The sequence below is a fragment of the Mesocricetus auratus genome, unplaced genomic scaffold (assembly GCF_017639785.1).
Source record: "Mesocricetus auratus isolate SY011 unplaced genomic scaffold, BCM_Maur_2.0 Super-Scaffold_100007, whole genome shotgun sequence".
Classification (NCBI taxonomy): domain Eukaryota; kingdom Metazoa; phylum Chordata; class Mammalia; order Rodentia; family Cricetidae; genus Mesocricetus; species Mesocricetus auratus.
The window spans coordinates 52,894,284-52,909,940 of record NW_024429191.1 but is presented as its reverse complement, the minus strand read 5'-3'; the positions used below and the strand labels follow the sequence as shown (position 1 = coordinate 52,909,940).

The 15,657-nt window shown below is 47.2% G+C and overlaps 1 protein-coding gene across 13 annotated transcripts in view; it reads left to right on the top strand.

Annotated features, from left to right (window-relative positions):
• The window catches only part of Rap1gap2 (RAP1 GTPase activating protein 2), a 219,296-nt gene extending 210,409 nt beyond the window's left edge, over positions 1-8,887 (top strand). For 10 of the 13 annotated variants that reach the window (XM_021225668.2, XM_021225666.2, XM_040749126.1 and 7 more), the window contains 3 exons: positions 3,842-3,918; positions 4,277-4,317; positions 4,868-8,887. In XM_021225668.2, the coding sequence (XP_021081327.2) occupies positions 3,842-3,918; positions 4,277-4,288 (89 nt within the window). In that variant the 3' untranslated portion in view covers positions 4,289-4,317; positions 4,868-8,887. Of the gene's footprint in view, positions 1-3,841; positions 3,919-4,276; positions 4,318-4,831 lie in introns of all 13 variants that reach the window. The other 3 variants (XM_040749118.1, XM_040749117.1, XM_021225667.2) reach the window with 3 other exon arrangements.
• Positions 8,888-15,657: the final 6,770 nt, after the last annotated feature.

The following is a 15,657-nucleotide window of genomic DNA, read 5'->3' as shown; positions in this document are numbered from 1 at the left end:
AGTCAACCATTTGTAAACACTCGGACATGCAGTCAACCATTTGTAAACACTGGAACACACAGTCAACCATTTGTAAACACTCGACAGTCAACCATTTGTAAACACTGTAACACACAGTCAACCATTTGTAAACACTCAGACACACAGTCAACCATTTGTAAACACTCGGACACACAGTCAACCATTTGTAAACTCTCGGACATGCAGTCAACCATTTGTAAACACTGGAACACACAGTCAACCATTTGTAAACACTTGGACACGAAATCAACCATTTGTAAACACTCAGACATGCAGTCAACCATTTGTAAACACTCGGACATCCAGTCAACCATTTGTAAACACTGGAACACACAGTCAACCATTTGTAAACACTTGGACACACAGTCAACCATTTGTAAACACTCAGACATGCAGTCAACCATTTGTAAACACTCGGACACACAGTCAACCATTTGTAAACACTCGGACACACAGTCAACCATTTGTAAACACTTGGACACGCAGTCAACCATTTGTAAACACTCAGACACACAGTCAACCATTTGTAAACACTCGGTCACGCAGTCAACCATTTGTAAACACTCAGACACACAGTCAACCATTTGTAAACACTCAGACATGCAGTCAACCATTTGTAAACACTCGGACACACAGTCAACCATTTGTAAACACTTGGACACACAGTCAACCATTTGTAAACACTCGGACACACAGTCAACCATTTGTAAACACTGGAACACACAGTCAACCATTTGTAAACACTCGGACATGCAGTCAACCATTTGTAAACACTCGGACACACAGTCAACCATTTGTAAACTCTCGGACATGCAGTCAACCATTTGTAAACACTGGAACACACAGTCAACCATTTGTAAACACTTGGACACGAAATCAACCATTTGTAAACACTCAGACATGCAGTCAACCATTTGTAAACACTCAGACACACAGTCAACCATTTGTAAACACTCGGACACCCAGTCAACCATTTGTAAACACTTGGACACGCAGTCAACCATTTGTAAACACTCAGACACACAGTCAACCATTTGTAAACACTCGGTCACGCAGTCAACCATTTGTAAACACTCAGACACACAGTCAACCATTTGTAAACACTCAGACATGCAGTCAACCATTTGTAAACACTCGGACACACAGTCAACCATTTGTAAACACTTGGACACACAGTCAACCATTTGTAAACACTCGGACACACAGTCAACCATTTGTAAACACTGGAACACACAGTCAACCATTTGTAAACACTCGGACACGCAGTCAACCATTTGTAAACACTCGGACATGCAGTCAACCATTTGTAAACACTGGAACACACAGTCAACCATTTGTAAACACTCGACAGTCAACCATTTGTAAACACTCGGACAAGCAGTCAACCATTTGTAAACACTCGGACATGCAGTCAACCATTTGTAAACACTCGGACACACAGTCAACCATTTGTAAACTCTCGGACATGCAGTCAACCATTTGTAAACACTGGAACACACAGTCAACCATTTGTAAACACTCGGACACGAAATCAACCATTTGTAAACACTCAAACATGCAGTCAACCATTTGTAAACACTCAGACACACAGTCAACCATTTGTAAACACTCGGACACCCAGTCAACCATTTGTAAACACTCGGACACCCAGTCAACCATTTGTAAACTCGGACACACAGTCAACCATTTGTAAACACTCGGTCACGCAGTCAACCATTTTAAACACTCAGACACACAGTCAACCATTTGTAAACACTCAGACATGCAGTCAACCATTTGTAAACACTCGGACACGCAGTCAACCATTTGTAAACACTCAGACATGCAGTCAACCATTTGTAAACACTTGGACACACAGTCAACCATTTGTAAACACTCGGACACACAGTCAACCATTTGTAAATACTCGGACATGCAGTCAACCATTTGTAAACACTGGAACACACAGTCAACCATTTGTAAACACTCGGACACACAGTCAACCATTTGTAAACACTCGGACATGCAGTCAACCATTTGTAAACACTGGAACACACAGTCAACCATTTGTAAACACTGGAACACACAGTCAACCATTTGTAAACACTCGACAGTCAACCATTTGTAAACACTCGGACAAGCAGTCAACCATTTGTAAACACTCGGACAAGCAGTCAACCATTTGTAAACACTCGGACATCCAGTCAACCATTTGTAAACACTTGGACACGAAATCAACCATTTGTAAACACTCAGACAAGCAGTCAACCATTTGTAAACACTGGAACACACAGTCAACCATTTGTAAACACTCGGACACCCAGTCAACCATTTGTAAACTCGGACACACAGTCAACCATTTGTAAACACTCGGACACCCAGTCAACCATTTGTAAACACTCAGACACAAGTCAACCATTTGTAAATACTCAGACACCCAGTCAACCATTTGTAAACACTTGGACACGCAGTCAACCATTTGTAAACACTCAGACATGCAGTATTCTGTAATTGTAGACCCTGTCACTGGTCATTCATACTCAAGCTTCTGGGGACAAAAAGGGAATCATCAGGATCACTCAGGGAGGGTCTTATAGCATGCATGTGTACATGCATGTATGTGGACTTGTGTGTATGTGCATATGCACTTTTTTTGCATGAACACAGTAAACTTTACCAATATGATGGATCTGAAAAATAATTGCAAATAATGGCAAAATATACAATATTCTTTACTGAGTCTTATGTGTCTATATGATTCTCAAAGAACAGTTCCACTGGTGCTTACCTAACTCATGTACCTGTTTATGGTGGCAGATGACAGTCAAATCTAGTTCCCATGTGGGTGTCGATGGGTATTTTTGCCTATGTTGACATTTTAAATCAGGAAGACAACACTCATTTCGTCAGTGGTACAAATAACCTTTTTGCTGAAATTGGTAGTATTTTTCAAACACTGGGAGCATGGTGGTTCCTCTGCTGCTCTTCACAATGAAGTGGCTACAGGCACAACACCTTCCCAGGCTTATTTCATGTATTATTATTTTCCATTGGTTCCTTTTTAAAATTTTTTCTCAATATATGTTTTTATTTAAGTTAGAAATGTGAATGTTTCACATGTCAATCCCAGCTCCCTCTCCCACTCCTCCTCCCTTGTTCCTCCACCAGTCTCCCAGTCCCCCCACCCAATCCCCACATCATTCCCCAGGGAGGGTAGGCCCTCCTTGGGGGGGGATTTCTAAAGTCTGTCATTTCATCCTGGGCAGGACCTAGGCCCTTCCCCAAGTGTCCAGGCTGAGAGAGCATCCCTACATTTGGAATGGGCTCCCAAAGCTCATTCATAAATCATGGTAAACACTTTCATCAGTCTCTGGATGAAGGTTCTAGAATGGCATATAGGATAGTCATCAAATCTAGACAGCAAAACTGTAAGCCAAGCTTTGGCTTGTAACATTGCCAACTTCAGTAGTCTTAATACTCTCATCAAGATTGATCTCAAGCTCCCACTGAGATACCCCTGAGCTTGGGGTTGAGGAGAGATGAATAGCCTATTACCTTAGTGAATTTCTGATAAAGGGATACAGCGGATACGGGGGCACAGATTACAGCAAAATCTGGCAATATAATGAGGAAATGGCAAAATTTGAATATCTGTTATCTTCTTTGAATGTGGTCTGTTTCCTTATGAACATGCTTAATAACTAGGGCACACCATTTTCTCAGAGTCTGAGCACTGTTAGCACACTTTGGGGGAGGTTGAGGTCCACTCTTGAAGGCCCCCTTACTGTTCTGATTTTGCTAGGTTAATTCCTTAATATCCACATCTTTTCTCTTTCCTTAGATGCCAAAAGCAGAAACTCCCCGAGGTCAAACCTGAAATTCCGCTTTGATAAACTCAGCCATGCTAGCTCCAGTGCGGTAAGGATGGAGTGTGCAGCTCAGGAAGGGCCCCGTGAGCCCTACACCCCACATTCCAGGACCCCCGTATCCAGTCTTTTTTCCAGTGGGCTGGAGAGATCACCTCAGAGAGTGTCCACTAGAGATGTTCTGCTAGACCTGGGGGTGATGGTTTTTGTTCTCACATGGTGCAGGCCACCAGGCTCAGGACTCACCATCTGTGCCACTCCTACAATAGAGCCCCTGCCCAGATGTGAAGTGGGTCTGCTGGCCTCTGGGAGCCCAAGTCCCTTCCGATTGTTGGGAGCTGAGTGCTTAGACGTTGCAGGTGGGGGCTATTGTTGTCTGGCTTTTGAGACATTCCTGTATGTTTCTTAAGCAGGGTCACTAATGGGAAAGCGGAGTCCTCCCCTGTCCAAGGTGAGTGTCTTACAGTGACCCCGAGTGGTCCCCAGGGTGTCTGAGGCTTTGTGGCCTCAGAGAGACTGTCAGCTGAGGGATGCTGAGGGCTACCATTGATGGACATCTCCAGGCCTTCTAGGGGAAAGAGGGGCTTAGAACAGTTCCTGGGAAGGGTCGTCCAGTGGCGTTGGGATAGATTCCCACACGGAACGGAGCTGGTTGTAGTAGCTAGAAGGGGAAGTAGCTGAAATCTCACTCTCTTCCCTGGAGGGAGAAATTCCCCAGTTTACCCCTTGCTTTCCTGTTTGCAGGCAATCTGTGTCTCCTTTTATTTTTGGCCAAGGCTCCAGGCTGGAATATATCTTCCCCATATGACATGAGATGCCCCTATCCAGCCATTGCTGTGAGGGACACACCCAGCTTCTGGGGCTAACTCCCCTTTCTATTTGGTACCCTCATTATCCTGAGTGTACACATGGGCAAGTGGGTTCCCCATTATGACTCCATCCTGTTTTCTCCCCCTTGTACCCAGTGCTTGTTCTCCGTCTCCCCTTTCTTATATCCTCAGGGAAGTCTTGATTCTGGCCTGCAGAAGGCTCCTATCCCAGCGGTTTGGGGGTGCCATCCACTACTCTGACCATTCAGGCCTGCTGTCTCAGTGGCCACCTGCCCAGCAGACCAGCTGGCTCCTTCTCCACAGACCTGAAAGCCCCAACCTCTGCTCCTGACCTCCGGATGTGACCGGCTATCTAAGTCAACTGTCATCTTGTTTTACCTGCTGGAAAAGAGTTGGGCAAGGGGGATTCTGGTTCCCAGGGGGCTCAGTGACAAGTTGGGGAGCTCGCCTGCTCCAGAGACAGAGGGGGTTGTGTGGTGAGGAGCAGAGATGACTGCAGAATGTCACAGTGCAGTGCCTTCCTGGACATGGCGGAAGGGCTGCTTTTCAGGAATTTCCCAGCATCCTCCAGGCTGTATCTCACTGCTCCTGTGATAAGCACTTCTGACACATCTGTAGGCCCAGGCCTAGGGGCCACTATTCCTGCTGCTAGGGTCTCCTTACGGAGGGCTCAGGCTGGTGGAAGCTCAGAATCAGAGCCGGTTGTGTGTGGGATCTGGCTGCATGCTTCCTTGACTAAGGTCTCAAGGGTTTTCCTTTCTCGTTTTACACAAGCTGCTGATCATTCTCACAGTGAGAGAAGCCCTGGTAGCTTTTCCCTTTGAGTGGATATTTTCCCTATGATCGAGTGGACATCTGGGAGTGTGAGGAGTCTAGGGCGAACGCACGGCCAGCGCAGGGACTTTTGTTGGTTGAGGAAAGCTTCTAAATGGGCAGGCTCATCTGGAGTCCAGCTCTGCACTTCTGTGAGAATTCAGAAAATGCATAGCTCAGTCCATCTCTTGTGTGAGACAGAGGGGAGAGATGTAGTGTGGGTGACTTGACAAGTTGTGGTCAGGGCGGTATGTGCCAGCTGAACTTAGCATTGGGAACAGTATGATGCCCCTCCATCCCCGTGAACTTCTAGGCTCAGCCCCCAGTCCTGTTCTTCCCATCTCCATTTGCAGGCCTCCAGGAAGTTATCCCATCTGCAGGGCTCCTGAAGCCAGGCCCCATGAGCCTGCGCTTTATACACCACAGACCATCTGCACCCGTAGCCGTGGCCGCCTTCCCTGGGTGAGCCTGCTCATCCTGAAGGCTCCCTTTGGCTCCTCAGCCTTCTGGGTTTGCAGAGCGGTTCAGCTGCTGGGTATGGGGTGGAGTGTCTGCCAGGCTAAACACGGAGTCTAAGCAACAGGCACTTGAAGATCCCGCCCCATTAAGTACACATAGGTCCCTGGCACAGGGCTGCTCTGGTTCTCTGCTCCTGCTTCAGTGAGCAGATGACAAGATTTCCCCACCAAGTGCTTTGTCTGCTTAGGCTTCTCTTCCCAAGCCAGAGTACAGAAGGGCGACACGGCCTCTGGGGCTGTATTGTAACTTTGTCCCCGCTGCTTTTGTCATCGGAGCACAGTTTTGATCCTTCGTTCCCCACACACTTACTTGCAGCCTTCACTCCACTTGGGAAACCTGCTCATGTGAAATACTAGTCTGGCAAGGTTTGTTCTAGTTAGAAGGTCAACAGAATGTCTATTTAGCTTTTATTAAAAGCCAGCCTAGCGGCACCCACTGCTGGAAGAAGGCGGGTGGATCCTGGCTGTGTTCTGCTGGCAGGAGTCTATTTGAACTTGAAAGGTCAAACTGTGTTTTCTTTGAAACCACTGCAGGACTCTGGCTCCCTTCTCTAGGTGGGATGGTTTTACCTTTGCTTGGTGGTTGTGCTGTGTTGTTTTATGGTCTGGTCCTCAGGAGCTTCCAGGTTATCCAGCACTGTCATAGCCGGAGTCCTGTCCCCACTGCTTGCCTGTTTCTCTGCAGGCATGGCCTCTAGGCCACGTGTTGCCTCTGCTTCTGGGCCGGGGGGCAGGATGGATGACTGTAGAGGAACTGAGAGGCACCGGGCTGTGGTCTTCATCTTTGGTTTGCTGCTGAGATACTCTGGGCAGGATCTGAGATGCTCCTGTCCTCTGGTCATGCCTCTCTATCTGGCAGGTCCATCTCGCGGCTTCCAGCGTCTGTGCCACCAGTCCAGCTGGAGTTCTCTGCTGAGCAGGAGAGTGGTGGCAGGGCCTGGCCTCCTCTGAGCCCTCTGGATGGGAGGCTGTCCCCCGCCCTCCACTCTGATCCACTTTTTCCTTCTGTGGTTGTTCCCAGTCTTAGGTTTTAGAGTCTTGCTGAAGTTCCTTCATGCGACTGGGTCTGTGTAGATGAAGCTTCTGCTTGTCTGTGGGGTTCCACTGTTACCCCCACTAGGGGTTCTCCTGGTCACAAGTCTGGCTCTGGGGATTGCAGACTCACTGAAGAAACTATATCTTGCAGGTGTTAATAGGCCCCCAGATGCCTCCAGCTCTGTTGATACATCAAACCAGATAGAAGATCTTAGCCAGAGTTTCTGTCTGTGATTTTTGAATGTCAAATGGTGTTTCTTGGAAAATAACCTGTGGTTTAGTTTTGTGGGCACCATTTGATACTCAAGCCTTCTGGACTGTTTACATCTCATCCAACCATCTCATCCTCCCGATGAGCAGAAAGAACTTGGCTGAAGCCACACTGCCACCTAGTGGGCAAAGCTGTTACTAAACTCAGAGCCTCGGGCCCTTTGCTGTGTACCAACTGTACTTACTGTTGGTGGAGTAAACAGTTGCACTTCCTAGGCCTGGGTTTGGGGGAAGCCTGTTAGCTGGGGTTTCTACCCTGGCAGGGAGGTGCCTGGTTGGAGGAGGGTATTGATAGGGTCTCAACCGTGCCTAGTTTTCATCATGAAAAATCTTGGTCAGTGAGACATCTGGGGCTTGAGTGAAGGAAATGGATGGGGAAGGACTTCAGCAAAGTGCTTCTTGGGTCTTCAGTGACGGGGCAAAGTGACCTGGACATAGATGCATTAGATACTGCTGGTTTCATTGTTCTCAATCAGGACAGAGAGTGATAAAAGGAACTAATTCTCTGATCTATCTTCTCTTCCTTGCTTTCTCTATCCTTCCCTCTTTTTGGCGGTGCTGGGAATGAACCCAAAGGCCCTACTCATGCTGAGCGAGCCAATACCCTGCCCTGAGCTATACCCCAGGCCTCTCCAGATCAGGTGACTAGGCAGGACACAGGTGGTTTCATTTTCCTTCCTTTGACCCTTTCAGGTGCCAACTCAAACATTACCTTTTGTCCATTGTTTCTTAGTCTGCAAAGACAGTTGTGTTGTGGGGGAGTGCCTGGGGTTCAGATAGAGCTTATGGCTTCTGGGCCAGCAGTGACCAGGTTAGTCAGCCATGCTCTGGACCCCCATGCTCTTTGCCCAGCTTCTAGTTACCCCTCAATCAAAGGCACGGCAGGTTGGCACAGTGCACAAGGCTGTTCCTACCCCTTGGTAGAGGGCCTTGGAGGCATCCTGCCAGCTCGGGTGTCTGTTTCACCACCAGCTCCTTGCTCACACCAACCCCATGTCTCTTCAGCTGGGCTGTGCTCTCCCTTGGGAGAAAGACAGCCCCAGAGCCCAGGGCAGTCTGCCTAGTGAACAGCAGCTGGGAAAGTGGCCTTGGCCTGGGCCTTACCATCCCTGGGGAGGGTGTGGTTGGCTGGAAGACTGGAATTAGTTGCCATTGTCTTTGGTTTTGTGACATTTCCACTCGGAAGGGTGACATTCCCCTTCTCGTTCCTTAGCGTGTATGCCAACTCTTCCTCCTTGTAATGTCACCTTGACCTCCAGCTCCCAGGGTGCCGATGTCTCCACGTGAAGAGATGCCTGTGTAGAACCTATGAGGTGTAGTTTGGAAGTGAACCCTGTGACGATGACTTTTCTTTGCTTCCTCTCAGTGAGGAGGCGATTTGTAGATCCCGACTGCCTATGTAATGTAAATAGTGTACATTTAATTTATTGCTATGGTAGCACATTGTATTTGTTAATGTATAAAACAAATTCTAAAAGGTTGACAAATGTATATTTTGTTGCTTAAATGTGTCTTTGCAGAAATTGACAATAAATGATAACATATTTTGTGTCCATCAGAGTTCATGTTTCTCTGAGTGGGGTACCAGACTTTAGCAGCGCCTTTCACTGGAGGGTGGGTATTAGCTGGCTTGAGCCTGCTTGAAAAATTTTAAACGTGCTATAACATTAACAACAAATAAATAAGCAAACCTGATGCTGGGAATTAGTTTGTTGGATAAGAGTGCTCGCTTTGCAAGCACAAGAATCTGAGTTTGAGTCTCCAGCACCTCCCAAAAGTTGTGCAGAACTGTACATGGCTGTGACCTTATGTGGGGGAGAGCCAGAAACGGGCAGATACCAAGAACCTGTTTGTCAGTCAAGGGAAAATGGCAAGCTTCCTACTCAGTGAGGAAGACTCTGTCTCGGGGAGTAAGGCCTAGAGTGAGGCAGGAGGACAAGCAATGTCCTGCTCTGAACTTTGTGTGTACAGGAGTGCAAGCCTGCACACTCATGTGTGCTCCACATACATGTACAACACAGACATACATACACACAGAGTCATACTAACCATAGCTTTACAAAAGTAGGAGTTTTTGTGTCTCATTTTGAAAAATATCAGACTGAATCTACTCGGTCATGGATGGGTGAGAGCTGGCAGAAACTGCTTTTGGTGGGGCCTGAGTTTACCATCATCCCCACCACTCCTTACTGTTCATTCTGTCAGTCACTCACCCTTCCTGTGACTGTTCAGCCTCTGTGGTCTCCAGATGAAACCCCTGCTACCCAGTGACTTCTCCTCTTCCTATAATTTCCCCCTTTCCCTGAGCTCCTCTCAGATTCTTGGTTCAGGGACCTCTTGTGACTAAATGTCTTTCCTCTTATTTTCCTCACAAATGGTTGCCTTCACCTATGCACTTTGCTTGACAGCTTTGGTGTGTATTTGAAGACAAGAGGCAGGTTTTTTAAATTTAAATTAAAAACAATCCAATTTTACATACCAATCCCAGTTCCCTCTCCCTCCCATCCTCCCATGTCTCCCACCCCCTTCCACTTCCAAGGGAGGGTGAGGCTTCCCATGGTGGATCATCAAAGTCTGTCACATCATTTGGGGCAGGGCCTAGGCCCTTTCCCATGTGTCTAGGCTGGGAAGGTATCCTTCTATGTGGAATGGGCTCCCAAAGTCCATTTGTACACTAGGGATAAATACTGGTTCCACCCTCAGGAAAATGAGAATCAGTCTACCACAAGATCCACCAATTCCACTCTTAGGCAAATACCCAAAAGATGCACATTCATACAACAAGGACATCTGTTTAGCAATGTTCATAGCAGCATTATTTGTAATAGCCAGAACCTGGAAGCAACCTAGATGCTCCTCAACTGAAGAGTGGATAGAGAAAATGTGGTGCATTTACACAATGGAGTACTACTCAGTGGCAAAAACCAATGGAATCTTGAAATTCATAGGCAAATGGATGGAACTGGAGAAACCATCCTGAGTGAGGTAACCCTGTCACAAAAAGACAAACATGGTATGTACTCACTCATATATGGATTTTAGACATAGAGCAAAGGATTACCAGCCTATAATCCACACCTTCAGAGAAGCTAGGAAACAAGGAGGACCCTAAGAGAGACATACATGGTCCCCCTGAGAAGGGGAAAGGGACAAGAGCTCCTGAGCAAATTGGAAGCATGGGGGGAGGGGAGAGGGAGTTAGGAGAAAGAGGAGAGAAGAGGAGGGGAGAGGAAGACATTAGGAACAAGTTTGTTTTACATGTCAATCCCAGTTCCCTCTCCCTCCCCTCCTCCTCTGTCCCCCACCTATCCCCTATCCCATCCCTTTTCAGTTACCCAGGGAGGATGAGGCCTTCCATGGGAGGGATCGTCAAAGTCTGTCATTTTTTGGAACAGGGCCTAGACCCTCCCTCCCCCGTGTGTCTAGGCTGAGAGAGTGCCCCTCTATGTGGAGTGGGCTCCAAAAATCCATTCGTGTACTAGTGATAAATACTGATCTACTACCAGAGGCCCCATAGATTAGCCAGACCTCCAAACTGACATCCACATTCAGGGGGTCTGGAACAGTCCTATGCTGGTTTCCCAGCTATCAGCCAGGGTTCGTAAGCTCCCTCTTTTTAGGTTAGCTGTTTCTGGGGGTTTCTTCAACCTGGTCTTGACCCCTTTGCTCATCACTCCTCCCTCTCTGCAACTGGATTCCAGAGTTCAGCTCAGTGTTTAGTTGTGGATCTCTGTTTCTGCTTCCATCAGCCACTGGATGAAGGCTCTAGGATAGCATTTAAAGTAGCCATCAATCTCATTATAGAGGAAGGGCATTTAAGTAAGCTGTCAGGGACTTGCTTTGTGATCTTGGGCATGTTATTCGATATTCTGGGACCTGAATTTTTCTTTTAGGAGCTATTAGAAATATAAGCTGTGGAAAGCATGAGGATAAAAATGAGGAAAAGCTTTGAAAAAAAAGCTTTGTTTAGTGCTGGAGATTCAATAATAATGGTAATCCCAACAGTAGCAGCTGACATTTACATAGGTAGCCAGTTTGCTATAATGATTTTCTAGTCTCTAGTAATACACCAAGGGAAACTTCACAACCATGGGGCATATGGGAAAGATGGGCTAGGTGCATGACATTCAAATATACCATTGATGACAAATGGAAATAAAGACATATAAGCTTAATAAACTGGTAACAATTCATGCATTGTGAAGATATAGGGAGCCATAGTCTGAAGCTGGCTGGCTGGATGGGGTCCAGAGCACATGGGCTACATGGCAGCGGCTGACAGATGTTTGGGGTATGTCGTGTGTTTTGTGTGTGTGTTCTATGCATCCTTGTTTAGCTGGGTGCAGTTGCCTGTGAGCATCTAATATTTCTCATGGGCAAAAATGCAGAAGCAAAAATCCAAGCTGTCCTAGACTAATGTCATTCCTCAGCACATCATCTGCATAGGATCAAGTTTGTATTTTAGAAACAAGTCTTAGGGCAGAATTGATTTTCATCTCATTTAGTCCCCCAAATAGCTCATTGAGACTGGTGTCATTTCCCTTTCCATGTAAGGTGTCAGAAGAAGCACATCTCATTTTAGCACCCGAATCTGATAGGCTGACACCTTGAAGGTAGTTCTAGATGACTGGGAGTGCTGGAAGCATAGGGACGGCAGGTAATCTGGATGTCACTGTAATTGGCTTCCTTCCATGTCCCGTGTTGAGCCCCATGCCTGCAGTCTCCTGGGCTGGGGGCTGCAGCCCATGTTAGGCAGTGCCTACTCTCCAACAGTGGTTGCAGACTTCCTCTCCAGGGTTTGAGATTCCAAATGAAGATTCATCTTTCACACAGCATCTGATGGCTCTCTGCCCCTTATGGTTTGGGAACTTCTTGGATTCAACTCCTCTCCCTGGAAGCAAGATGGTGGATGGGGTCACTTATGGATGGAGTCCTGTGGGAGCTGAATTCTGTGTAGAAAGTGCTGTACAAGGCATGGATGTCATTCACCTGGGTCAATTACTGTCCCCCAGATATTTAGACCTTGCTAGCACCCTGGAATCCCACCTGTTATTTTAAATGCTCGCTCAAGCATTCTTTTTCAGCGGGTGTTCCCACCTAACAGTTGGAGACTTAGTTCTTAGGATTCTTGAAACCTGACCCTCCCACCCCCCACTAGTGCAATAGCTTAAAGCAGTCTTGGACATCTTGGGATCCATTATTTTGCCTATTCAGGGGAAGGCTTTTCCTACCAGCCCTTCTCCACCTGCTGTAAAATAGGGTCCAATAACAGTATCACTGCCAAGTTATATAACACTCAGTAGGAAAAAATCAAAACGACCCCATTTCAGTTCAAATTCAAAGCTTATTTAAAACTTCACACCCAGTTCAAAGTTCATTTCCCCAACCCTTGGGTGGAGGCTGGCATCATGGGACAGATGTCTTGCCTTGGGTTGTGTGGTTTCTGACAGCCAAACCTCCCTCTCTGCTCCTCTGAGCCCATTTTCTGACTAGGACTCATCCAAGTTAGAACTAAATCCGAACCTGTTAAGGATCCCACCCCCGGCATCCATTCAGGGCACCTTTTTCAGTCTTGATGCCTAATCAGTTTCTCTTGGTAATTTTCCACCTGAGAAAATTGCTCACCTTAAAACTTGGCTACAAATTCCCACTGGTCTCTGTCATGTTTGCAGTTACATTCAGCTTCATTTCCTTATTGCAACAGTTTGAATAAAGTCTCCTTTGTTTGATGGGTGCAATTTTCCTTTGCTTAGGGGCTGGTCTGCCCTCCCACTAATGTCCTTCTGTAAATAGGGGAGGTAGCCGGCAAAGGTTGGACAGCTGTTTGTGATGCCTAAGGGAGAGATGGAGGGGGCCGAGGGCTGGGCAGAAGTGGCCCTGATAGCGGTGCATTTGACAGTGCCCTTCCACAAGAACTTCTTCAAGGCTCTTTTCCGGAGTTGTCAGTCAAGTTGTCCGCTAGAGGAGCCCCATATATTCCAAGAATGAGCCTGTAATTGCCACCTGTGGTGCAGACAGACACAGGGTGGGAGCAGCTGGGGGAAGCCTGGCTTCAGTATAGTTCCAACCCAAGACAAGGTCTGTTGGGCTGATGACATAGGTCTAGTCTGGATCTGGAGACCGAGAGCTAGAGAGCTGCTGCTCAAGGGCAGAGACCATTGTCCTTCCTCTGTCTCGTTGCTTCCAGGCCCAGGTTCCCATTTCCATGGTGAGAAAGATGCTTACTCAGTCTACTAATTCAAATCAACCGATTCTGGATGCCCTTCATAGATGCGTCCAAAATGAATGTTTTATGAGCTCTCTGGGTGCTCCCCAGCCCAGCCATGCTGATCTGTTAGTAGTCATCACCCAAGTCAAATCAGCCAGGCCTTCATCAAGCCATTCTTCCTGTTGCCTGGAAGGAGGGGGCGAGGTGGGGCGCTGCTTTTACTGCTAGTCCTGATGGCTCACTTCTGCAGTAAGCCATCCAGGCTCTGCTTCTTTCCTGTGACTTCAGTGGTCCTCCGAATGTTAAGTGTGGGATTGGTGAGTCATTGCTATGGTCCATTCCAGCATCTTCTCTTAGTCATTTAAGAGTACACTGTGTGCTCCGGTGGCAGCCACTCCCTATGGGAGCCAGAGGAAAGTTCCTGGGAGGACATCTAAGACACATTAGTCACCTTAGAGTAGTGATATAAGAGGCAGGGCTTTGTCCCCACTTTCCTCAGGGGCAAATGACACCCAAAGCACCAGGCTGTGTGGAAACCTTATAGAAGACTGTTATCAACCTTAGGTCATCTCCTTCTACCCTCAGAACAGAGGCTGTTCCATGCATACGCACAGATTAGGGACATTTTCTCCAGCCATTTAGCCTTAGACTGCATAAAAGTTAACCCCCCCCAAAAACCCTGCTAAAATTGCTGGTTTCAGGTATTATTTGAGATGTTCCTTTCCAATTGCTCTGTGATAAGGCCCAAGGACCTGCATTTTTGGGTGGCTAGGTGCAGCTGGGACAAGGCTTCACTATTCAGCCATGGTTGGCCTGGAACTTGCTATGTAAATAAGGTTAGCATTGAAGTAGAGACTCCCTTGCTTCTGCTCCCCAAGGACTGGGATTTAAGGGGTGCACCACGATGCCCCTTAGAGCGTGCATTTCTAGATGAGCACATGCAGAATTCTGCTGTAGTCAGATGCTTTGGGGACGTTGGGTTCAGCTTACAGTCTCTGTTTGAAATCTATTTCCTGTGGCATAGTCTCAGGCTCAGGGGCCTGTCCACCACCTACAGGATTGAGAGAATTCTGTTCCCGACTTACAGGGTGGAAAGAAACCTGTCTCCCACCTAGGGGGATTCTTTTCACCATCAATTATCACATAGGTGGAAAAATAGTCTATAAAACATAGGATTTTGTAGGAAAATTAAAGGGAATTACCAGAGAGAACAGAACAGAGAACTAGTCATAAGGTAGGAAACTTGGGAGGAGCGGTTAGCTATGGAGATAGATCACAGCTGCGGGAATGACAAAGACATCCCGGAGTAGATGTTGCAGGGAGAGATCAGCACCAGGAGGAAGTAGATGGGCAAGAACTTGGTGAGGCGAAAAACCAGACGCTGAAAGAATGGGAAATTCTATTACAATAAGAGCCAGCTGGGCTTCCTTCTCCAAACTAAAACAGAGACCAGAGGAAAGGCTTGATGTAAGACCTCAGGAATAGAACAGCTGCCAAGAAGATCGGATGCTCACACCCATGGGTCAAGTGTTTCCTTGTGCTCATGGTATTAGAGGCAGAATAAATAAAAGAGGGAGGCAGACTCAAGAACTGAGCTGGTGAATAGGCCCCATAAAGTGAAATGATAACACAAACAGCCCATTTAAGAGAAGCCATCAAAGCAAGCCAACCCCCAAGCAGCTCCATGTGAAAACAATGAGGCAGATGCTGGCGAGCCTGTCTTGGGGAAGGCACAGACACGCATGAGAAGTTGGTATGAAGTTTGTGCAGAGTATCAGATGGGTCCTTAACGCTCTCCTTTTAAGACACCACATACATACGTACGTGTGTGTGCATGTGTGTTCCGATAGGGAACTCTTGCAGGCTGGCAAGATGGTTTAGAGAGTCATGGTGCTTGCCTCCACTCCTGACAAAACTGAATTCCATCTCTGGGTCCCTCACCTGGTGGAAAGGGAGAAGTGACTCCTGCAAGGCAGGCGCGCGTGTGTGTGTGTGTGTGTGTGTGCGCGCGTGCGTGTGTGTGCGCGCGCATGCCTGTGCACACACTGAATTAAAACATGTAAAAGAAATTAAAGTACCAATTTTTAGGTTTTATAAGAATTTAATACTAATAAGGA